The sequence below is a fragment of the Pezoporus occidentalis genome, unplaced genomic scaffold (assembly GCF_034315485.1).
Source record: "Pezoporus occidentalis ecotype Australia unplaced genomic scaffold, CSIRO_AGI_Poc_V1 ctg61, whole genome shotgun sequence".
In the NCBI taxonomy this organism is placed as follows: domain Eukaryota; kingdom Metazoa; phylum Chordata; class Aves; order Psittaciformes; family Psittacidae; genus Pezoporus; species Pezoporus occidentalis.
In genome coordinates, this window is record NW_026915955.1 from 275,274 (window position 1) to 300,045 (window position 24,772).

The following is a 24,772-nucleotide window of genomic DNA, read 5'->3' on the forward strand; positions in this document are numbered from 1 at the left end:
AAGCACTGGAGATAGCATCCATGTAAGAAATGTGACAGGGACCAAGACTGCAATTCAGCCTCACATAACTGGGCAACAAAGGAAATGTGAGTTCACTTCTCATATATTGTGGATCCATTAATTTTGTGTTTTGTTGTATATTCTGTTCCTCTGTGTCAAAGCAGCATACCAAGAAAAAAAATAAAAGCTACTTTAAAACAGTGCCTCATACACTTTCTTCTAGTCATGAGTCCTTGAATTAGGTCAAAATGAATTATTCTTATGAGAGTTTGTTCAAGATGTACCAGACAAAATAATTTCTAACTACATCACAAACACAAGCACTCCCGAGTTAAGAAATGAGAGTTAGAGCCATCTGCGTATGAAGATACAGCCTATAAAAAAATACTGGGTTTACCACAGGAGCTTTTGCATCACTCTATACTGCAAGCTGCATAGAATATCATGATTTTTTATTCATCCAAAAATACATGACTCAATGCATTTCTTAAACTTGCTTGAGTTTTATTCTACTGTTCTTGACTCTGACACAGAAAATATTTCAGAAACAGCAGCTTATTTACTTTTCTTCCCAATAAACAGAAGAATACCAGCAACTTCTTTTCCAGGCAAGACCTCTAGGTAAGACAGATTTTAAGGTATATTCTATTATATTCACCAATAGTTGAGAATTTCAGCATTTTATTTTTTGGAGTCTGCAGAACTTCACAGAAAAGGTGTGCCTTCACACTGCTGCAGCTCTATGCCCTTTGTGAGACAGTAAGGCCTGATTTACAGGAGCTGAGAAGTACACAGGAAACAGTCACATCTGAGATACAGTCTAGTCAAATTTTTCTGACAGTCAAGAATAAAATCTAAATATTCAGAGCAGCATTCGCACTGCCTTAAACAGAAGGACAGGTTTTCTTCTGAATCTCACTGCTGAAATCACTATGCGTCTACCACCCTTCTCATGAAGTACAGGGCCCACATGCAGCAGTCTTCACAACAGACACTTGCTCTACCTCCAAAGAGGAGGCTTCCTGTAAATCAAGTGAGGCAAGACCCTGGAGCAGGGAAACAAGACTGGCTGTGATTGCATACTTCAGGTCTCTGATAAATCATACATGCGGTAACACCATATTCTTCCTGTACCCTCTTTCCCTGTAATGATGCAGGACAATTTACCCAAGGGGTTTCATAAATATAAGGACAAGAGGATGTATCGTATGAGCAAGTTAAGTTATGCTCACGAGTGCAATTTGCCTGGAAATAACCCAGTCATCCTTTACCATGCTTTGGTTTGCACCATAGAGTCATCTCAGAATGCACAAACTGGACTCCTTTAGGATCAAGCCAAATGCAACAAAGAATGCTCTACAGATCTATTCCTACTTGGCTACAACTGTGTACTAATACAGACTTAGAGCTAGAGTCCTTCCCTCAAAAAAGGGCATTTTGCATCCATGACAAGACATTCTCTGCTGTCAGAATTCTTTGGCTTAGAAGAGAGCACTCAGAGCTCAGCATGTCTCTCTTCAGCCAATACATCAGAAAAAAAATAATCCTGCAAGATTTACAATAGATCAGAATGAAGGGGTGGGATAGGGGAGAAACCAGTCAACCCACCTACCCCAAAACCCCCAACCAACCCACACCAAAACACATAACCAAAAAACCCCTCAAAACCCAGCCACAAAACCACCAACCTCTGCCCCCACGAAAGAAACCACAGACAAGAAAGAAATAAAAAAAAAAAAAGCCAGAACATGCCCAGTTAAGACAATCTCTGTGGAATTTTATTTCTAAAAATCTATCTAGTTCCACATGGTGGGATCATTAAATGCTTACACCTAGAGCAAATTCAGAGCTTTTTTGGAGAGACTGTGTTTAAATACCCGTGACACAAATACCATCTCTGGCTAAATCGCGATTTTACCCCCAGACTTGCAAATATTTAGAACTGCTTCACAACCTTAATATCACAAATACAGAAAGTTTTAGCTATAGTTGAAGCTTGATGATGCTTCATCCAAATGCAAACTAGGTCCTAGAACTGGAAATGAAGAGCAGCTTTAATTAATGGTGTTGTTCAGGAATGCTGCTGCCCTGTTTAAAACCACAAAGTAACAACCTTTTTTTGCATTTCACATGTTGTTAGAGGTATTCAAAGTACAAAAATCAGCTACATATTAGAGCTGAAGAGCTAGTAAATGTGAGTTTTAAAGTGTTACAGAAAGAATACAGCTATACCCAAACTGATACTTTCTGTGCCATATATGAACTCACCCACTAATTACTTCTGGAAATTTTTGAGAAGCTGTTTCAGAATCATATGTAAGGGATTTTAGACCACTTTTTTGTTGCTGATATTTATTGATCATGTCCATCAGCACTGCCTGGTGCCCAATCTTCTTCACCAGCTGCTGCACCATACGATCATTAAGAGCCAGAAGAGCTGCTCCACTTACTTCTTCTTCTGCAAAGGGAATTAAAGAATTTCTGAAAAATAACTTTACAGTTACAGTAACTTCTATATGCCTAAAAACATCATGACAGGTCAGAGGCAAGGCTGCTTTCTACTCCTGATGGTCTTCAATTGTTAAAAAGCTGGTTTAGATACTGTCCTTTTCCTAGCAGCACCAGGAGTCCCAATCACTGGCCAGATGCTTTCCCCTGACAAAAAGCCAAAAACCAGGGCGCTATTTTAATGCTTTAAATCAGGCCTTGCTTAGACCACAGCAGACTGTTACTTGATTAAGGAAGAAAAGCAAATTTTCTTTGAAGAAAACACATAAAAAATAGCCTGTTGACATAACAGACGGTCATGCACTCTTTTGTAGACCGTTTATATACTCAGACATAAAACATTTACACAGTACAGTTGCATTATTTCAAAAGATAAATATGATATAAAATAGGCCTTTTTAAACTGGCAGCTTGATTTGAGGTGTACCTATTTACGTTCAGGCTTAATCTCATCCCCCAGGATTTCTCAGAGAGTTTGCACACTTATTTTGATTTATCATATCTATGTTAGTCATAATTAACTTCTGTAAGTCTGAAGCTAATACATACATACACATGCCGCCCCCCCCCCCCCCCCCCAAAAAAAAAAAAAATAAAGGTAGGCAGTACCAATTTAAAGGCACAGAAAGAAATACTAAACAAACCCCACACAAACAACAAAAATTCTTACCCCGAAACTTAGGAACTAGTTCACCTAAATTTCTTTGTCTCAACCAGTTGCAGACTTGATCAACCGACCAATTTTCCATCTTCAGGTGTTGCAATGCAAAATTTCACTATGAAATGAAAAGAAAGGATTATTTTTATGTCAAGCTCCAACACTTCATACGGAAAAAAAATGTACTTAGCAAATAATGTTACACTTACATGCTCTGAATAAAACCAGCACAAAATAATCCAACTAATGCCTGCTACAAGTGGCAGTCTCCCTGGATCCTTTCCTTCACCTCCTCTCCCTTCCTTGCTTTCCCTCTGTTTTAAAAGACAGTCTCATTTCTTGTAAAAGACGACCTGCTCCAGTACCATTAACACCCAGGTTTCCACACAGAGGAGAGTAAAGGTGTGAAATTCACCACCACCACGCTCCTCAGGAAACGGCTGACATTTTACGGAGAGAAAAAAAACCAAACCACCCCACCATCAGATAAGATTCTATCACACATATGTTTAGAGTCAATCAAGCACCTTAACCCTTTCAGTACCACCAAGCAGGTACTCAGGCAAATACTTAACCCTCAATTACCAGCAATTAGGAGCAATAAAGCTCCTGGAAAATGTAGGGGAGGGGGCAGCTCCTCCTGTTAGTCCTGTCTTTGAGGCTCCAGCGCTTCTTAGGAAAATGCTCTGGGAGCCCCGAGAAGGAAGAGGGCGCAGAGACGGGACCTAGACCCCGGTTCCTATCCCCGGTAAGTCTATTTAGCCCGTCTCGTGTGAACCTCCCCGAGGGGTTTGCTTCAATAGAGGTGAGGGGGGCACATCGCCTACCAAAACGAGCTGCAACCTCAGGAGATGATTTACAAAGCCAAAGCTTGTCCTACTCTGCCAACTTCTTGACAGTAGAAAACTCTCTGAGGGTGATTTAGCCCTAGTACATAAAGGAGCATCCAATGCTCTATGACTATACTTGCAATTCACAACAAACAATATTAGAGGAACTTATTCAGGCAAGGGCTTGTTTGGTTTTTGGGTTTGTTGGGTTTTTGTTTGTTGTTTTGGGGTTTGTTTGTTTTTTTTTTTTTTCATATGAAAACACGAGTGTCTGGCATCATTGGCCAAACCTTTCTTTTCCTGAAATGTACCCATGCACAACCTCTGAGCCTGCAGTGGGCTCTAACATGAGGGTTCATCCACACAAACCTCACCAAGATCTGGCTCACTGCACTATGAAAACCCAAAACTAATCTCCGAAAAAGCCCCGTGCACCATTCTTGAATAAAAACATCCTCGTTTTCATCCTTCAGCAAGAGAGACCCCCAAAACACATTCACTTCAGCTTATGCTCTTGTGCCACTAGACTTCAGCAACTTTAGAAGGGTTAAGCTTAAGAGGAATGTCTTTCTGAATTACATGAGTGGATTTAATTTGATGTGACAACAGTAGCCATACAAGTCCTCCCCCAGGCTAAACAGCAATAACAGGGTGTGAAAAGTCATTATTTGTTGAGAAGTCTGGTGTAAATTAAAAGTCACACCTTCCTGTCACACTTCTTACTTCCTTGCAAAGAGTAAGGTAAAAAAAAAGGAAAGGAAAGGAAAAGGCTCCCAAAACTTTAAAGATAAAACCAAATGCAAAGCAGAAAGATACTTGCCTTATCAGCCAAGCAGCGTGAAAGTAGCAAGATACATTGAAATGATGGAAAATGTCCTGCTTCATCCTGCAAGAAGAAACTCTCTAGGACTCGATTTGGAGTTTTAGACAGTAGGCATTCTTTATTGTAGCCCTGGGTGCACGTGCGAATCATTTCGCGAAGGTGAGCACCCCTGGAGTCTACAAGCAGCATCCAAACCCAACAAACTTATGCATATTTACAACCTTTCCGGAAAATGTCTTACATATTCATTAGATTTCCTGGAACTAATTGTAATATTTGCATTTTAATTATTCATGCGTTTTTCTTGCCGAGTGGTAGTCTCGAGGGGTGTCTGATGGTCGTCAATACTCTTCTGCTGACTGATCTCTGTGCTTATGCATGTGAAAAGACTCTTGTGTAGTACTTAACAATTGTGTCTGTGTTTTAGGTTAGTTTGTTCTGATTTGTTCCTTGAAGAACCCAGTCTGTCTCCCTCATTCCTTTCTTACCTTAACAGGATACTCTTGTTTTATACATACCCCAAGGTCACACCGACCCATCTTACTCTCAACAAAGTTGTCCCAATTTACTACCTAACATCTTGCTCTCAACAGGGTGGTCCCAATTTACAACTCAGCATTTTTGTTTACAATATGTGTTAAGGGTCACTACCCACAAATACTTTGAAATGTTTCTCAAAAGTTATTTCACTTACTTGCATATTCTATGGATAAAGGAGATAATAAAAGGGCACATCAGACTACTATCAGCATTATGGAGGCAACGAGAAAAACTGAGCATGGATACTGAGATTTGTATTCATTAATGATTCTATTTATTACAGTAACAACAAAAGACTACCCGGTGAAGTGTTCCCTGAGCTTGGCATAGTAAAACACAGGATTATTTATATTCTTCAATTAACTTTTAAAAATCTGAATATGTTAAAAGTCAATGGCAACATTTTAAAGACACAGTATTTACAGCATAACTTAAAAGTAAAATTCAGAATAGTTCTACATATAAGTGATCCCTGTCTGTTAATAAATACAGCCCATTATTACAGCCCATAGTAAATATTGTGAACCATTTCTTCAAACACCTAAGGTAAATGCTTATCATTAGGATTTAACCAGCTGTGGTTTATGAAATTAAGTAGTGAAATTAATAAAAATTAATTTTCCCTATGATGAGTCAAGATAACACTTGTTTTTACTGTAAAATCCAGTAGTTGATTTTCCAGCCTGGTTAATTCTATGATTCTGTGAAAATCTTGGTGGTTTTAATCAGATCAAGCTAAAGACCGTCTATGCTACAGATTTCTACACAATAGCAAGAGATGAGGTTCCTGACCAGCACACCTGTGCTGTCAAAGGCATATTATGCATGCACTAATTTACTGTGCAGCTGTTTTATGAGAAGATATGATGAGCTACCATCAACTTGAAGTGACACTTCTAAATGAATAAGCCTATACATCAAAACATTTTAGAAAAGAAAAGTGAATTATTATATCTAGTATATGTGTTGATATGTGAGAGACTCTATGCCATCACAGGTTACAAATACCACAGCCTTTAACAGGCCTCCATGTCAATGTCACTGAGGTTGGAATTAAGGTTAATTTTAGTACATTTTAATACAAGACTGAGGAATGTGATATGTGCATATCTATACATCACAGCTGTGTGGTGCGTATTGTAAAGGGCCAGGTCTCAAAGTTGGTTTAGCAAAGGACTCCAGCTCCTGTCACTGAGAGATGCCGAGATATTTGATAGTTAAGCCCTGTAGTGTGATTTCACAGCAGCCTAAATCACAACAGTCACAATCCAGCTCTCTTCTTTGCAGCCATCTGTGTGATCATGCAGTCAGCAGTGCAGGCTAAGCTGAAAACATAATTATTTTGGTATGGTGGGTTTTGAATGGATCAGTGCCTTTAAACAACTCCCTGGCCAACTGAGTGAAAATAGGTGGTGGAACTATATCCCTAGAGTCATCAAGGTGCAGGCTGATCATTGTTACAGTGCATTATGATGTGCGGATTGACTCCACAACTCGTTAAAGTTGTAAAGTAGGTATGCTTTTTATTCAGCGCTGAGACGCGGGGATAATTCCTCTAAGTCATGCATGTCTCAGTGTTGTTTCCCGCTACATTTATTCTCTAAAGTTATATATATTCATAAGGTTGCACAATACGCCTATACATATTCATGTCCTATCCCTGCTTCGTATTATAATGAGTTAGAAGGTCCTTTGCGCCTGTGCAGTGCCCCCTCTGGTCATGGGCAGGGGTCTCAAGACGAAGTAACTGAGTCTTCCTCCTGTGGGTAGGGGTCTTCAAGATGAAGTAAATGAGTCTTCCTCTTCTTGAACTTTTCATCTTTTAGTCTTCGGGTTTGGTCGGTGTCCCAGCCATAAACCCTCTGCATCTCCCCCTTCAGGCATCTGCTTTTCCTTATCAATAGCTGCTTATCAGTAGAATCAGGCCTCTGCTTTTCCTTGTCAGTAGAACCAGGTGTCTGCTTTTCCTTACCAATGGTTAGTGCCTTTGTTCTGCTTAGTAGGCATGATAGGTACAGACAATACTTTTGTTTAAGCAAGAAAATTCATCTAACCCCCTTGTACAACGCCCCTGTACAACCCCCCCGTACATTGGTTAACCCTGTATCAATTATAACAACAAAGATTTCTGTCTTAATGGACCACTGACTTGTAAAGTTAGGCCAGAAACCCAAACTGTAAGTAGCAACTATTCCACTTCCAAAAACAATTGGGAAATATCCTCATCTCCTTTCCCTCAAATAATTTTTCTTGGATTATACTGGCCCTGCTTCTTGCAGGATTACTCTCATTCCCATTTGAAGCCCATTCAAGCTTTCCTGGTGAATAACATGTGGAATACTCATAGTGGTGGAGCTAATCCATTAATTACTGAGAAGGATGGGTGTAAGTTTCTATTATTTGCTTGCTCCATTCTTGATTTAGAATCATTAATCAGTTCAGAGAGCTGAACTAGTAGTCAGTCTTCATGACCTTACAAAAAATGGTTAAGGTTAGCCAAAAATAACAGCTTACCCAACCTATTCTGATAAAAAAGGGTTGGTGGCAATTTGTAAGTGCTTCAGTTGGCACCTCAAAGCTGCTAATGTTTGACAAAGCCACTCTGTTGCTCCTAAGGGATGAATACAGAAACCTTTTTAGCCTGGGTGACATCTAGAAAGAGATACATATCCCTAAGTGAGTCTGCATAGCTGAGCTATGACATAAATTTGGTCTCCTATGTGGAATCACATGGATATATGGCATTTACACGGTTTTCCCAGATCTACAGAACACTTACACCTTCGTTACCTAAGAGGGGTTACGAAACTTATCACCTAAATTTTGTACATTTGCTGTAATTGGTTTTAGTCTGTAATACAACCTGCACTCAAAGTAAGAATTTTTTGGCCACGTTTGAGCAGTGAAACAACCTACCAGTGCAGCTGGAATAAATTTTAAAGAGGAAAAAAATATTTTTGAGGATTTGTCCCTCAGAACTCTGTACTTGCACTGTCTTTCCAGATTCACAGGGACCGCAACAAACAAGTGCACATCTTTAAAACAAGTCTTGCATCAACACAAGATTTTGCCAAGCAACGACTCAATCGTGCCCAAAGTCAGGATCTGACCTCTCACTGAGAACGGTCTTTACTAGTCTCTATGAAATATATTGTCACTACTCTCTGCCACATGTCTGAGATAGCTCAACCTCAAAAAGAGCTACTAGCTAGATCAAGAACTGTTTACAAGACAGCAAAGAAACAAGAATCTTAGCAAAGGCTTTTGAATTCTGCTGGCATTTGATCAGCTGGATGAATCTGCCGGGTAGAAGAGTGACAGTTACTGGGAAGAGACATAGGAGGAAACCCTGAAATGGAGCAAACTACGCTCATGGGTAAAGACAGGTGACTGCACACTATCAGTTTTGTTCAGCCAATGAGAATCTGTGCAGAGGTCCCTTTTCAGGCGTTCACTGTATTGATAGGAAAACTAGAGCTTGCTACGCCTTATGAGTAGTTAGTAGGATGCTCACAGCTCATCAGCACTTTGAAAGAATAAAGCAAGTGAATGTGTTTGAAGCAAAGGTCCCAGGTCTGCCTAGATCAGGCAAAGACAACTCTGGGGTTTGTTTGGCTCATGCTGAAGTTAGACAGACGTGGGGAGGCTGGGGGCGCAGTATGTCTCTCCTGCACTAGCCTTTCCTTCCTTCCACAGAGAGCTGGGCAGGACACCCTTGGGCAGGACCTCCTTGGTAAGAAATACTGATAGCCTTTAGGAATCACTGAGTCAGAGTGGAGCACCGCTGCTAAGCAGTGCAAGCCGCCACCTACCACTTTTGGATTTCTATTTCAGCATGATTGAGGAATCCTAAATTATATGGTTACTAACCACTGACAGTACTCCTCCTCCAGCTTATCCATCATATGACTATGTAAGCAATGATGAATAACTAAGTTCTAACACATGATGTATGTTTTTGGTTTTGTAGTATTAATTCATAATGACAGATCCATTTTTGTGTTAAGGAACAGAGTTGGCATATGTAACCAGGTGAGCTGGGTATTGTTGAGCTAGATGGTAAAAAAAAAAAAAACAGGTTGTCTCATAGACCTATTTTATACACTAAAAGCAGTAGCTTAACTAATTTGGCATCCATTGGTGCAAGCTCTTTATGTACAAGGTGTTCTAAAGGATGACCTAAGTAACAGTATTAATCCAAAATAGATGTTTGCACATCTGTTTTGGATTAGGGACAGAGTGATTGCATTTATTTAATTCATCGATGTTTAGGACACACACAGTCAATTTCTTACTGTATTACAATACAAAACTGGTATTTCTGCCCAATGCTTCTGTGTTACTGTCTCCTTGTCATATCCAGATGTGGGGTGTTTACATGACTTCTTCATCTGGTAGAAGAACGCTAGTTCAAGCCACCAGTGGAAAGAAAATCAATAATCTCTACCTGCGTGATGGAGATAGGGAACTGTAAAGTTTGAACACCTATGCACTCCTGTTATGTTGTGATACTGTAGTAATGACATAAGTAAAAGAATTCACAAGCTTAGTTAATAGACCTTTTCTTCTGCAGGAGAAAGGCCTAGAGTGAGGATCTCAGGGGGAAGAAAACACCTTGCTCCAGGCTTAAGATAGGTAGATATTGTGCATTCAAAACATCCATATAATGTTTGTGTTATACTTGTATGGTGAATTAATGAAGTTAAACTTGTTTCCCAAACTAGCTAAAAGAAATCAGCTTTGTGATTCAATCTTAGGCAGTTACAGTATAAGAATAAATATTTTCTGACTGTAGGTCTTGTTTGCACTGCAGACAGTCAGACTGAAGTAGTAAAACACCAAAAGAGGTGTGAAATTCTTCTGCATGTGTGTCATTAGAGTGCTAATGTCAAAATATCATTTCACTGCTAAAATGCTAATAATTTTAAGCAAACGTGTATCCTAAACAGCTACACACATTGCTAGTTATTTGTATTTAGTTATGTACACTGGTCAAGTACAATAAAACATATTTTGGTATACATAGTTCAGCAGTCAAGGATAAGAAGTATGCCAAGATCTTCCTGACACACACACCACAAAGTCACATCGTCTAGCTTTAATAAAACCAGGAATGAAGGCACATTTCTACCCAGCAAATGGTATGGGGGTGCTTCTGTGACAGACAGTCAATGTTGCCATGTTCTGTATTTTGTCTTTCTTTGACAAATACCAGGAATATTTTATTTTGTAATACTTTTTTCTTTCCATAACAACATTGTCATATTGATATTTCCAGTCATTTTTCTCTCATTTGCATCCTTGGGATCTGTCCAAAAGATAGCACAGCTTACTGTCACACAGCCAGTATATATACAGTCACACACAGATATACTAGTAAGATTTTATGGATGCAGTAATATAAAGATAGTATTTATGGACACAATAGAATTATAGCATTTGTGATGAGAATGCAAAAAGATCTATTAAAATTAATTTTTGAATGAAAGGGCAGAATAATAATTTCCCCAAACACCCAAGATCTAATTAAAAATACTATATTAACTTTATGTAAGTATGTAAGTAAGTAAACTGCTTGGGATTTTTGCTGCTCCTGTGTTTCACTGTATATGGTATGTGTATGTTACTAGGTATATTACTACTCAGGAACTAAGATGTTACTAATTCAGCTGCCACATGCAGCCTAGCTGAATATTTGAAACGGCATTTACGAGAGACACTGTGATGTGAAAACTTAGTGCTTAGTATAGAATAAAAAAATTTTTGGAGATTAACATGTTTCATGCTAATTCAAGTTATTAAAAAAAAAGAATAACATTATCTTCTTCCCTTTTCTCATTGTTTGATTAAATAAAAAGCCCTACACAGTCCTTTTGCCTGGCAGCTCCCTTCTGGATGCTCTGTTGCTCAGCTCGTATGAACACTGGGAGTACACTGAAAGAAGCTGTCCCTCTCCACTCTTCCACCTCTTCACTTTCCTGCCCACACTGCCTCCACACTCCCTGCCAGCACAAGTGCTCTCTGGCATATAAGCCACATCAGAGGACCAGCACCACTGAAAACTGAGAAGATTGTGAGTTTTGTGTCACATCTGGTCCCTCATCCAGTTCATTGTACAGTTGTATGAATACTTGAGCTGATGAAAATGAGCTGGTGGCACAAAGGTGGCAATGAGCTACCAGGGTTTATGGATTAAGACTTCTTTGTTTTGGCAACTGTGTTGGCTTAAAATATCTGTTGAACTGGTGCCTGATTTAAATAATAATGTTTACAAACACTCATTTTGGAAAGAGCTGCCCTGATGTGAAGTGTTGCATCCAGCTGCTTATTGTTTCTTGGCTGGAAAGCTGTTAAAACTGAGCTGTTTGGGTATTCCTGTATTCCATAGGTTAGCCATGCAGTAGGTAATCACTGATACAGTAGGCATGATACCTTAAATCACTACAGCTGTTTTCCACAATGAGTCTGACTGAAACATCAGATGCCAAGTGGGTGAGCCTTTATCATCTTTAGAGATCTCGATATTTTCAGCAGTTCTTACAAATCATATTGGTAGGAATGTTTGGTAAAGGGTGAATAAGGATTTCCTGTAGATTAGGGACTGGCTCTTCTCTGGGGTTCTCAGATCTCATCCATGCCTCACTGCTCCTGGAGCCCTGGGCAGTGGCTGGTACAGTGGTTTCTCTGTTTTTCTGAAGGTGATGCTGCTGCTGGTGTTAGCCCAGGCTCAGTCTTCTGAAACTGAGTGTTCATCGACCCAAATTCAGTGCAGAATAGATTCAGTCTTTAGGTTTGATGTGGGTCCAGGGAGCTCCATTTACATGTTTGCAGCAGAAATGGATGGGACAGTCACTTAGGAAGTCAGTGATTTGGCTGCACCTTACTGCTGCTTGACAGCTCATTATTCGCTGGTCTCAAACACTCAGTAGAAGAGGATGTATTCATGGCCACTTTAGTATAAAGTCAAATCCTCTTTGTTAGTTTAACTTGTTTGACTCTGATGGGCAGACAGGTTTCACTACCATTTTGATATAGATGAGGTAACGTTTAGCAATAGATGAAGGGTGAACAGGGAAATCAGCATTACTAGGCAACTTGAATTATTTAAGACTGCTGTATTTGGAATTTCTCACATTACACTTGCAAATCTTGTGTTCCTTACAAGTGCAGACAGATGTTTTTTTTTTTTTCTTCATATCTTCTTGTCTAAGTACAGCTGGGAGTTTAGGATTTTTAATAAAACCCACAAACCCTTGAGTCTTCCTGCCACAGCATGAGGTCTTTCTTGCTGTAGTGCTGGAGCTCAGATGTCCTGTCGTAGCTCAGGCAAGTCCAGCACTGTGCAAGGCTCTGTCTAGAGTGTAGCACAGGACAGGTTCTGCGTGCCTGCAAAAATGGGTGTACTTATCTCTGCATAATATGGAGGAGGGTTGATTTCATCCAGTATGACCTACAGACACTGTGGTTATCCCTCCAGTCCATGCTGTGGGGTCCTGGGTGAACCTGGGGAGAGAGTTTAGCAGCACTTTCGTCTGCCTGCCTGGTGCAGAGAAGGGGATATAGTGGGGAAAGCAAAGCTGCACAAGCAGCCTCAAAACTGGTCCTGGCAATTGTTTGTGTTCTCTCTTTTTTTTTTTATTTAAAAACTCTAACAGCTTCAGGATTGCTTTGCCCTTCATATTGCCTTGTCCTGTGTCAACTAAGGTTTGTCCATGTTCTTAATTGCCAGTCATATGAGGATGTTAAGATTAGATGGTTGAATGTATCTTTGCATCTTTAAAGTTTATGAGGTATCTGAAACTCAGCTATACCTTAAAGAGCTAAAAATAACCAGTGCTGACTGTTGTTTCTTATGTAATTAAGGCAATCAAAGGGTAGCACAGTGACTCCTAATGAAGTTTCAAATGCTACCATACAGTAAGGCATTTCATAGAATCACAGAATAGTTTGGGTTGGAAAGGACCTTAAGATCATCTAGTTACAACCCCCCTGCCATGGGCAGGGACACCCCACACTAAACCGTGCCACCCAAGGCTTTGTCCAACCTGGCCTTGAACACCACCAGGGATGGAGCATTCACAACCTCCCTGGGCAGCCCATTCCAGTGACTCACCACCCTAACAAGAAAGAATTTCTTCCTTACATCCAAACTAAACTTCCCCTGTTTAAGTTTTAACCCTTTACCACTTGTCCTATCACTACAGTCCCCAATGAAGAGTCCCTCCCCAGCATCCCTATAGGCCCCCTTCAGATACTGGAAGGCTGCTATGAGGTCTCCACGCAGCCTTCTCTTCTCCAGGATGAACAGCCCCAACTTTCTCAGCCTATCTTCATACGGGAGGTGCTCCAGTCCCCTGATCATCCTCGTGGCCCTTCTCTGGACTTGTTCCAACAGTTCCATGTCCTTTTTATGTTGACGACACCAGAACTGCACACAATACTCCAGGTGAGGTCTCACAAGAGCAGAGTAGAGGGGCAGGATCACCTCCTCCGACCTGCTGGTCACGCTCCTTTTGATGCAGCCCAGGATAGGGTTGGTTTCTGGGCTGCAAGCACACACTGAAGCCGGCTCATGTTCATTTTCTCATCGACCAACACCCCCAAGTCCTTCTCTGCAGGGCTGCTCTGAATCTCTTCTCTGCCCAACCTGTAGCTGTGCCTGGGATTGCCCTGACCCAGGTGTAGGACCTTGCACTTGGCATGGTTAAACCTCATAAGCTTGACATCAGCCCACCTCACAAGTGTGTCGAGGTCCCTCTGGATGACATTCCTTCCCTCCAGCGTATCAACCAAACCACACAGCTTGGTGTCATCGGCAAACTTGCTGAGGGCGCACTCAATCCCACTGTCCATGTCAGCAACAAAGATGTTGAAGAAGACCGGTCCCAACACCGATCCCTGAGGGACACCACTCGTTACTGGTCTCCAGCCGGACATTGAGCCATTGACCACAACTCTTTGTGTGCAGCCATCCAGCCAGTTCTTTGTGCACCGAGTGCTCCATCCATCAAATTGATGTCTCTCCAATTTAGAGACAAGGATGTCATGTGGGACAGTGTTGAACACTTTACAGAAGTCCAGGTAGATGACATCAACTGCTCTACCCCTGTCCATTAGTTCTGTAGCCCCATCATAGAAGGCCACCAAATTGGTCAGGCAGGATTTCCCCTTAGTGAAGCCATGCTGGCTGTCACCAAGCACCTTGTTGATTTTCATGTGCCTTAGCATGCTTTCCAGGAGAATCTGCTCCAAGATTTTGGCAGGCACAGGGGTGAGACTGACTGGTCTGTAATTCCCTGGGTCAAAGTATAGAATAACTATTTCTCATACTTATTCTATAGTTTTTATAAATGCTTGTAAAGGTACAAGGTATATTATCAATTTTGTTTTACAAAGCTGTCTGCAAAACCTGTTTTACTGAGAGGAAATAATTAGCTGCATTCCCAGTTTTGACTGTTAGGATCTTTTGATGTTAAATAATTACACCAAACTCCTCCAAAGAGATAAACAGCTTTTCATCAGTATTTCTATAATGCATGTCACTGCTAGGGTAGTGAATGATAAAAGCAAGCCACAGCTAATTCTGCATTACTTTAAAATACCAGGCTATTAAATAGGTTAGTTTAAGAACTGTTTCACAACCACCTCAACCTTCATTTCTATACAGACAGGAAATTTCAGAAAAGAAACCCTGGAAAGTCCCCCCTGCAGCCTGTGTTTGTGTGTGTGTGTAATGTATGTAATATTGTTACAGTAGGCTTTTTTGGAAGGATAAAGTAAAAGAATTGAAGTCAAAGGAAATTTTGGTGGCTGAGAGTGTGAATTTTGACCCTAGTAGAGGAGCTGAAATAGTACAAACAAAATACTTGTGGCTGGAAACAACAGGAACAAGCAGAACAACTCCAACTATTCAAAAGCTACAAGAACAAAGCAGAACAAAACTGGGTTTAAAAGTTTATAGCCAAAAATATTAATGTGCTCCTTTGTGCCAAGCACGTCTCACATGTATCATTGGTTTTGACCAAACAGTGATCAAACTTTATAGCATTTCAGCATAGTAAAAAGCATCATAGAACACTTTCAGAGCTACCAGCCTTATTCAACATAAGCAGGAAATAAAAACGGGGTTTATTTCTGTTTTTTATTGACAGCAAATTATTGCTAGCTATTTTTTCTCCAGTTCTGATATTGTATGACTGAAAGACATCTTTATGTCTTTTGCAAGTGACAGCAATAATAAACTGCTGGGCTCGACTGACTTCCAAGCAAAAAAATCCTGGGGGCCAGGAACAGATAAATTGCTTGAGGGAACATTGTGGTCAGGCTAACCCAGTTTGGCCAGGAGCACTATGAAGCTGCTGCTTTTAGTTTGCTGACAGCATTCTATGCAGACCCCCTCATTTGATACCCCACATGGTTTGCTCACTTGTATAGGCAACCTGCATGTCTCAGAACGAAGGATTTTATGCCACAATAGTTTGTCCAGGAATTAAGTATGTGACACCTTGAAATGGTGGTGATTGATTCACCTTGGTGTGAAATCATAGCAGTTGATAATCATATTTGGTTGGCAATAGATTTTCTCCCTTATGTTTTTTGAAAAGTTTGAGCCACACTAAAATAATCTAATCTTCCAGTAGCATATACTGTATCTAGTACCCTGATGACTGCATTACTGGGTAAGGAGAGAGAAAGAGATCAAACTTTAAAAAATACAGATGCTTTAAATAGTCTCAGAACAGAGCTTTATTTTAAGTTATGCTCCTCCAGTAAAAGGGATACAAGCAGCTGCTTGAAAGAATGGAGATCAATTCAATAGCTGTATCAGTATCTATAGTTCAAGCTATATGTGAAGCAATAGATTTAGTTACACTTATTCCTAACATACATGGAGACATGGAAACTGGTCCAGTAGACTGGTAAAAGAATATGTTAACTAAGCCATCTGTCAACTTGTTAAAGCTTTGATGCAGGACACTGGTCAGTTATCCTTCCTATGACTGATATTTTTCTAATTCCATGCAAAGTTACGCATTAACTGTTTTTGCTATAATCTCAGTGGGTTGCTATTATTAAGTTATTTATGCATACTAAGACATCAACTGTAGTCAAAACAATTTGTTACTAGCTAGCTCAGGCTTCTTAGTGCTCCTGGGTGTTTACAGCTTTGACTGACTAGTTTATCAGAAACTGTGATTTACCTTCAGCCCAAGGACAGCATATTTAATGAACATTTCACAAACCTTTTCCAGTAATTTTATATGTGAATAAAAATATATACATATAATGTCTACTCTCAAATATTACTTATGTTAAAAGCAAATGAGTGTTTGCATTCATTTCAAGTAAAAACATAAATCGAAATGAAACAAAACCCCCACAAAAACCCCTTTGTAAAACCCTCATGGCTACTTCAGAAAATAAACTTGAATCATAGAATAACAGAGTATCCTGAATTAGAAGAAACCCACAAGGATCATCAAGTCCAAATCCTGACTCCATACTGGGTAACCTAAAAGTTCTTCCCTGTGCATTAAAAGATTTTCTGTACCTAACCTGGTCTCCAGACAGAAATAATTTCTTTCTTGTGTTACACTTATTCTTGCTTATGAGGAGCTGGATGCTTCATGCATGCATGCATTTATGTATGCAGTGTGCAAGCTGGATCCTGCTTGCCCTATGTACAGTGCAGACTTTGAATTATGGTAATAATTGTATTTATCTCAAAACTTAATCAGTGCTCTTTTAAGACTGCATAGAAAGTTATAAAGTAATTTGTAAAGCTCAGTGGAATAGTACACCGAGTCTTTTCACGTTTCTTAGCACAAAAGCACAGCGTTTCAGCAGGACAGCTGCATGGCTTTGTGTGCATGCAGGGAGTGGTGGTGTCTCACTCAAAACTTGGCAGTTCTGGTGTTCTGCTTATTGTATGCCTAAGCAGGCACAAATAATAAGGCATCGGTAAGGTGACAGGCACAGGTCACTGCACCTTCTAATAGTTTCAAAAATTGTAACTCCTTTCATGTCACTAGAAACTTTCTGCATGTCTACAGGGGGTAAAAAAGTGCAACTTTTGTGCATAAAAGTACTCTGTTGTAGCTCCAGCATCAGAAAGTCAATGTTTTTCACTTCAGAATAGGTAGCTCTGGCCTTTCAAACCCAAAGGATGTCAGGTGGGACAATGCTGGTAGATGATGTCAGTGTGTTCCTCACTGCGCTCCCTTTAGGCCTTTGAAAATAGGCATTTGTCCTGGTTCTTCATTAATGACTCCTGCAGCAGTATAAAAAATGTGGCTGCTAGATGCTCCTTCCTCCCACCTCACTGCCCTTCCTTTGTGGTGGTAACATGACCCTTATCCAGCACCTGCAAATCGTAACATCAGCGTGTAAAAAGAGGAATATTTGGTGAGCTACTAAAAGACTGGCTAGTCTTTTAGAGGCTGAGGACTCTTAAGCTGAGAATGAGAAGAGAGGCTCTGTGACCATGGTGCTGGCAGTATGCAATATCCAAGGAGACTGGACAGAAAGGTTCATGGCTAGGCAATGAAGAAATGTGATTTGTGGAAAGTGTGAATAGTCTAAAAGCCTTCTGGAACACATGCAATATTACCCCATTTTTTTCCTCTGAAAGAAGCTCTCCTACCTTACATGGCTCCATCTGATATGGCACTGAATACCTCTTACTCATGTAAGTTTTGCTAACCACAGATCCTCCTACCCAGAAATTTCACTTAGATAATGCCACATCTGAGCTGCTATGTCAATACAAATTTCTGCCATGCCTTTCCCTCTCTTGAGTATAACCAGGAGAAAACTTGGAATAATATTTCCCTGAGCTGTATGGCCCAAAGACCTTTTCCCTCTCACTCTCAGAACAGTAGCACTGAACCTACATTACCAGGCATCCCAGACAAAGATTGCTTTTAGGGACCCTGACAGGACTATTCAGAAATGGTAATATGGCTTGGATTCAGATTACATGCTTTTACCAGTGAGGGAGTAGCTTTCCTTCTGCCTCAGTTTACCTGCCTTTCAGCCTCTTCTGTGTGTTTTCAGCGTAGAAAGGTTTCTGTGAGGTCTGACTAACTTTGTGTTCTCACGTGATTGACCTTTCTCCCTTTTCATTCCTTTAGAGGAATCTGCAAAGTATCACCAAAGTTATATCATTAGGTAATTATATGACTGGCACTTCCAGGTGACAAGCATATCGCTGTAGTATACCGTACACCAAATCCTCACTGAAACTTTGCCATGGCCAGGACTTTACACTTGCAGTACCTCCAGTAGTCACCTGCTTCTGCTGCCAAATTTGATTCTGGAGGTGCTTTTAATGATATTTTTTGAAGACTAAATAAGACACTAGCTTTATGCAGTAATGTGACTTAACTGTTAAAGCAAGATCAGTATATGCATCGATATATATCTCTGAAAGAAACAGTGATAATGTGGCTAAGTGCACACTATCCTTAGGAGTTATGCACCTGCAGAACTGCATCTCAAGAGAAATACATGTGTAAGACATTACTGTTAATAAATAACATTACTACGGATGCATTCTGAAATAAGTTATAGTCAATTGAGACATCATTTAATGTGGCATAGTTAAGGCTTTCTGCTTGGCTATTGCTGCTAATTTGTGCAGTTGATAGCTTTTTTTTTAAGTACAGAAATAGTTCTAAAGTCTCTCTAAAGCAGGAAATATATGTCATACTGTATGGAACTATTATAAACTATGCCTTTTGGTTCTCAGGACATCATATAATTCTGCATTTAGGATTACACGCTGCATTCTGCTACTGATTTACCAGAAATAAAAGCAGATAATTGCCTATTGGAAAGTGGTATGCCTAGAACAGCTTACATTATGTACTGAAGGTTCCCAACGTTTGACTAACTACATGATAATTTCTCATTCTCCTATTCATTTTTTTTTAGCTACCTTGAATAGAAAAGTGCAGCCTTTGTTCACAGGAGTGTTTCTTCAATATTTTTTAATACCACAGATAGATACTTTTTAACAGACACAGGATGAAAAATAACTTTACCAGTTGATACCTTTGTTAGGATAAATTTTAGGATATAATGATTAGTAACAACTTTTATAAAAATGGATTGCAAAGTCCTTTAAAGACTATAAGTTCTCAAGAACTCCATTTTACATCTGATCTGTAAAATCAAATGCACTTCAGGCTTTGTGAGCTAAAAGTGCATTGTCTGGCCATGCCCTGCACTTCATTAGAGCAGCCTGAACTATACAGACATACTTAATTAGTGTGGTGATAATATATTTAGGAAATAAAACACAGGGGTTGAAAAGTATTGAAGCAGCTTCTGTCAACCTATATTTCATGTAAATTCCAATCTTATGCAGTATTCCGACTTAAATCTAATGCTGGCTCATGCTCCCCTGTTCATGACTGTGCTGTAGACGTGCTTAACATCAGCCTCAAAATACTTATGAGAGATGTATCTTCAATATGAAATGATTTTATTGTGAGCCATCGTTGTGTGCATGCTCATATATGTTTTGATGAAACTTGGTCTGGGGAGCTACACATCTGAACGCTATTAGGATTATGAGGTAGTTGATGACATCCAAATTTGGATTAACCTCCCAGCATTTTAGACCTGCTCAGACTATTCCTTATTCATTTCTGTTTGTCCTTTATAAGTGAAAAACAGTGTGCAGTAACTCATCTAGGAAACAGATGACCTGGATTTAGACCATCTTCAATCTGAGGGCAGTAGGACTACCAGGCTGTGGAACAGCCTGGTGTAAGACTCTCCAGGACATGTCAGCTCCAGCACCAGAGGCCAGAGAGTACTTCCCTTTGCCAAAGTGGAACACAGTTTTATGAAAACAAAGGGCAAACAAGGCACATCCTTAACTGCAGGTTGGCAAGAAGAAAATTGGCCTTGAAACAAATGTGTATTATACAGTCCTTGATCAACTGTCTTTGTTTTTCTAGGCTTATTTTGGTACAGAATAGGGAGATGTCATGGTTTAAACCCAGCCAGACAGCTCGTTCACTCACTCCCCCCCTTCTTGCCCTCCCCCTACTCCTGGAGGGACGGAGAGGAGAACTGAAAAGAATGCAACTCCCATGGGTTGAGATAAAAACAGTTTAGTAACTAAGGTATAACACAAATCACTGCTGCTACCACCAATAATAACAATGATAAAGGAAATAACAAGGGAAGAGAGTACAGCACCTCACCACCCGCCGACCAATAACTCGCCACCCCCCAGCCCAACCAAGGACCAATCGATACCTCGTCCAACCGTCCAGTCCCTCTAGCCCCCCCGGGTAACTCTCAGTTACCTCCTGGGCATGACGTGCTGTGGTATGGAATACTTCTTTGGTCAGTTTGGGTCAGGTGTCCTGTCTCTGCTTCCTCCCAGTTTCTCCTCCTCCCTGGTAGAGCATGAAGCTCAGAAAAGTCCTTGACCAGACCAAAACATCAGTGTTATCAGCCCTGTTCCCAGGCCGAAAGTCAAAAACACAGCAGTGCACCAGCTACCAAGGAGGAGAAAAATGACTGCTGCTGCTGAACCCAGGACAGGAGAATAAGTGTATAGGATGAGAAGTTTCAGGATGTATTTCTAGATTTTGAATAGGGCATTAAGATTGCACAGATTCCCATTCAGTTACATGGGAAAGACTCTAAATGTTAGATAATAAGTGGCTATGCCATGAATTTCCTTATGGAATGCTAATTACTGTTAGCAAGAATTGATTTTGCTGTGGATCAGCTGCTGTTGTTTCCCAGTAATAATCATTTTACTCAGCATTTTCCTGCAGTAAGATGCATAGCAGCCAAAAAAAAAAACATTCAAACCATCTGAATGTGTGATTTCCTTAGATGAATCCAAGCAGTCTTTCTTCCTTAAAAAAGTGTTTGCAAACAGGGGCTGGTATAATTGTTGAGCAGATAATTTCTATTAGTAAGTTTGGCAAACATATGAATTAAGTATTGCAGCTACAGAAGAATGAAGTTCAAATAAAGTAAATGGCAAGCACATTGAGTTTAGTTGTGTAGGAATAAACCCAGGATGGTTGCTAAAATGGTGACATTTTAAACCTTAGAGAGTGGCCTTTGACTTCAGGATTAAGATTTTTTGGAATTCTGTGGAATGATCCTACAAGAAAAGGATCTTTCATGAATAACAACAGTGCCCACGCTCAACGCATTGGCATTTTGGATTAGTTGTATCTGGTTATTTTAAACCAAATTGTAATTAATTTTATAAATTTCTAGCTTCTTATTTTATTGAAACAGTTCTTAAAATAAAGCTTCTTCTGCCCCCCAAATGGGAGTTGAATCTCTTTATGAACAAAAATATTATCAGAGACAGCACAGGCTCACTAGGTGGCAGCACAGTTAGTAATTTTCTGAAAAAAATCTACTTCATATTCCATGAATGTTTTAGGCGTTTTTTGGCCAAGCTGGACATGAAAACAGAGAAAAAAACAGCCTCTAAGAGAGTTAATATTTATAACATAGTGAAAAAAAATGTAATACATGATTCTTTCAGAACTTGTATTAATTTAAGGCTATGTTTTGTATCTGAGATAAATCACATATATGTGTGATATTGTGCCAGACAGAACTAAGAGAGCAGAGAAGGAAGCTTACCTCCATGCCTGACCATTTTCTGAGCTATGTTGAGAACTTACAACTGACATTACCTTGTCTTGTTGGGTATGAGACTGAAAATGGATCTCATCTGATTGCAAGATCCTCTCTGATTTCATGGGTTTACTGTAAATTACAGTTTGGGTTTTTTTAGTTTCTTTTTCCTTGTCTTTAGAGGAAAAACTAGGTTAAAACCTTCTCAGCAGGGAAAATGGATATGAAAGTACATCAGTAAATGGACTGAAATAATTCAGTCCATTCAACTTTAAAGACTCAGATGCACTGATTGGCCTTTCTCTCCTCTGTACATACCTTACAATCAACAATCATAAATTCAGAATGGATAATGACGACTTACTAAAATATTTTGCAAGCAAGATCTTTGCTGGTATGAATCAACATCATTATCCAATAATCTCTGTTCTGCCATGCTGCTGTCTGTCAGTTACACTTGAGGTTTTTTTGCAATGCCACTGCTGGCACATGGGGAAGCCAGCTGTACAGACAACCTTTTATTTGACTTTCTAATTTCCTCTGCAATTAATTGCATTAATGGCTGCAAGATCGGTTACTTTATATTCCAGTCTTTAGGACTAATCCCTGCCCTGCCAAGATGAGCATTTTTTCTTAACAGTTTCTGTAAGGTAATTTTGCAGTATCGTTCACAGTTACTTCTTGTGCCTTTCTTTCACCTCGGAAAGGAACAAGGATGGTGGGTGACAGTAACACTGTCCTGAGCTAAATTCCAGTCCTGGAATTTAATCACAGGGATTGACTACTGTTCACAAACTGCTTGAGCTGTGCATGTGAGATTTAGGATCTCAGCATCATCCCCTGATGAAATTACAGTTTCATTCAATCAGGATTTACGTATGCTTTGAGACTTTTGGCAAGCAGAGGACCTACAGCTCATAAATTATGTGTAGTGTGTTGCAGATGTTGCTGTTTGTAATGAAATGGATTTTGTATTTTTAGAGAGCTTGTATATATTTCAGGGGATAGAAAATAGTGTATTCAGAGAAACTCTAGTGACTTTAATTCAAATTAAGCATAACACAGCTTAAATAGTAACCATAATTAGTGAAGTCCAGTAGAACAAAGATAAAATATAACACCTAAATATGTGTATTTATTTTTATAAACTGTATAAACTGGTGTGTGATATATAAACATTAATTAATTTGTTCAGATCCATTTTCTTGAGGAAAATTGATTCTATCATCAACCTTTCTTCCTAAGCATGGACTGGAAGATCAGCTCTCAAAATTTCAAGTCTTGATGATACTCTGACTGAAGTGCATGAAAGTATTGCTGCTGCTACCAAACTAGCATGAAAGGTTCTCTTGCTTCTTTGAGTCTCCTTTCAGCGACAGTTCATCAGGACTTAGATACTACCTTGCTTTCTGCATCTCACAAGTCAATATTCTGAGATGCCAGTATTTTAGCTAAGGAACTGATGCTTCCTTTTCAGTAAGGGTAATGGATCAGGGCCAGGCTAGTGATGTACTTGGCCCACTCTCTATCATGCCAGGTGTCAAATCTAAGCATGCTTCGGCAGAAACCCAGAGTCCACTGAAAACTAATTAGGAAACACACTGCGGTTTTTTGCCTTGTAGAAGGGAGAAACATGGAAATATGATTCCTGTGTTGTGAAAGCAGAATAACTGCATGCCGTCCACCTTGTAAAAGGCTCTTGCCAAAAGGTATAGCTCTAAAACTGTATAAACAATTTAGATTAAGAAACATTAAACACACACCTGCTTTCAAGCTCTGAATCTGTAGCTCTGTAAAATGTCATCTGTTTGAAGAAAAGAAGGTATTTTTCTTTCAGTAAACATCTGTTAGGAAATGATAAAATTATTTTTCTGCTATTATCTTTCTTATCTCCTTTACCCATTTATCTTCCTATTAGTTGAAATATATATCACTGATTACCACTGCACAATAGCCATAAATGACAATATTAAGTTATTCCCTTCTTTGCCTTCTTTCCTTGGCCTATAAGATGAAGGTTTTTAAAATAATTCTACATAAAATTGCCTAAATTTATAATACAAAAAAACAGAAAAACAACAATTTGCTACTAAGTATTGAGAGCTGGAAATGTATTATTTTGCTTTACTGCTAAATATAAGAGACTTCAATTTGAAAGCAATCAAACTCAAAAAGTTAAAGACAAATCGTTGTTTAAAAAACTTCCATGATTTAGAGACCAATGAAAAACAGTCCACTGGACAAGAGTATTTGAAGTGAGATTTGATTTTGTGAGATATCCAGTTATAGGTAAAGTATTTAAAGCTTGATTTGAATCAATCTGTAATTTAGAAGTCCCAAAGACTAGGAAAAAGCCTAATCAATTCAAACATTCACACAAGAAAACTACCAGGTGTTTGTTCAGAGGGGAGTGGACAGGCTAGGAAATCAGTGAGGCATTGAACAGTATAAACACATGTTAATATTTGACATGTACTTCAAACGTAAGGCTATGGCCCTGGCAACGTGTTCCAATTCAAGTAATGTTTCTGAAGTTAAGGGGTATTTTTGTATAAATGAAAGTGCTTGATCACGTGTTAGGTTCTGTATTGTTACTTGCAAGCCATCGAGTTTGGAAGCTGTACTTAAACCTTTGTAAGGTAAGGTATATTTAATGAAATGTAGAATTTTCCTGTTGAAGCTCCTGCAAAATCATCAGTGCTGTGGAAAGTGCTGGACAGTATTTAATAATTGTCAATAATTATTTATTTACTATTTATTTATAATGTAATTACTATGTAT

At 39.5% G+C, this 24,772-nt stretch overlaps 1 protein-coding gene across 4 annotated transcripts in view; it reads right to left on the minus strand.

Annotated features, from left to right (window-relative positions):
- The window catches only part of SAMD3 (sterile alpha motif domain containing 3), a 73,556-nt gene that overhangs the window by 33,744 nt on the left and 15,040 nt on the right, over window positions 1-24,772 (minus strand). For 3 of the 4 annotated variants that reach the window (XM_062639716.1, XM_062639714.1, XM_062639717.1), the window contains exons 1-3: window positions 3,376-3,697; window positions 3,179-3,284; window positions 2,269-2,458 (exon numbers count right to left, since the gene is read on the minus strand). In XM_062639716.1, coding sequence (XP_062495700.1) covers window positions 2,269-2,458; window positions 3,179-3,257 — 269 coding nt within the window. In that variant the 5' untranslated portion in view covers window positions 3,258-3,284; window positions 3,376-3,697. Of the gene's footprint in view, window positions 1-2,268; window positions 2,459-3,178; window positions 3,285-3,375; window positions 3,698-24,772 lie in introns of those variants that run through there. The other variant, XM_062639715.1, reaches the window with a different exon arrangement.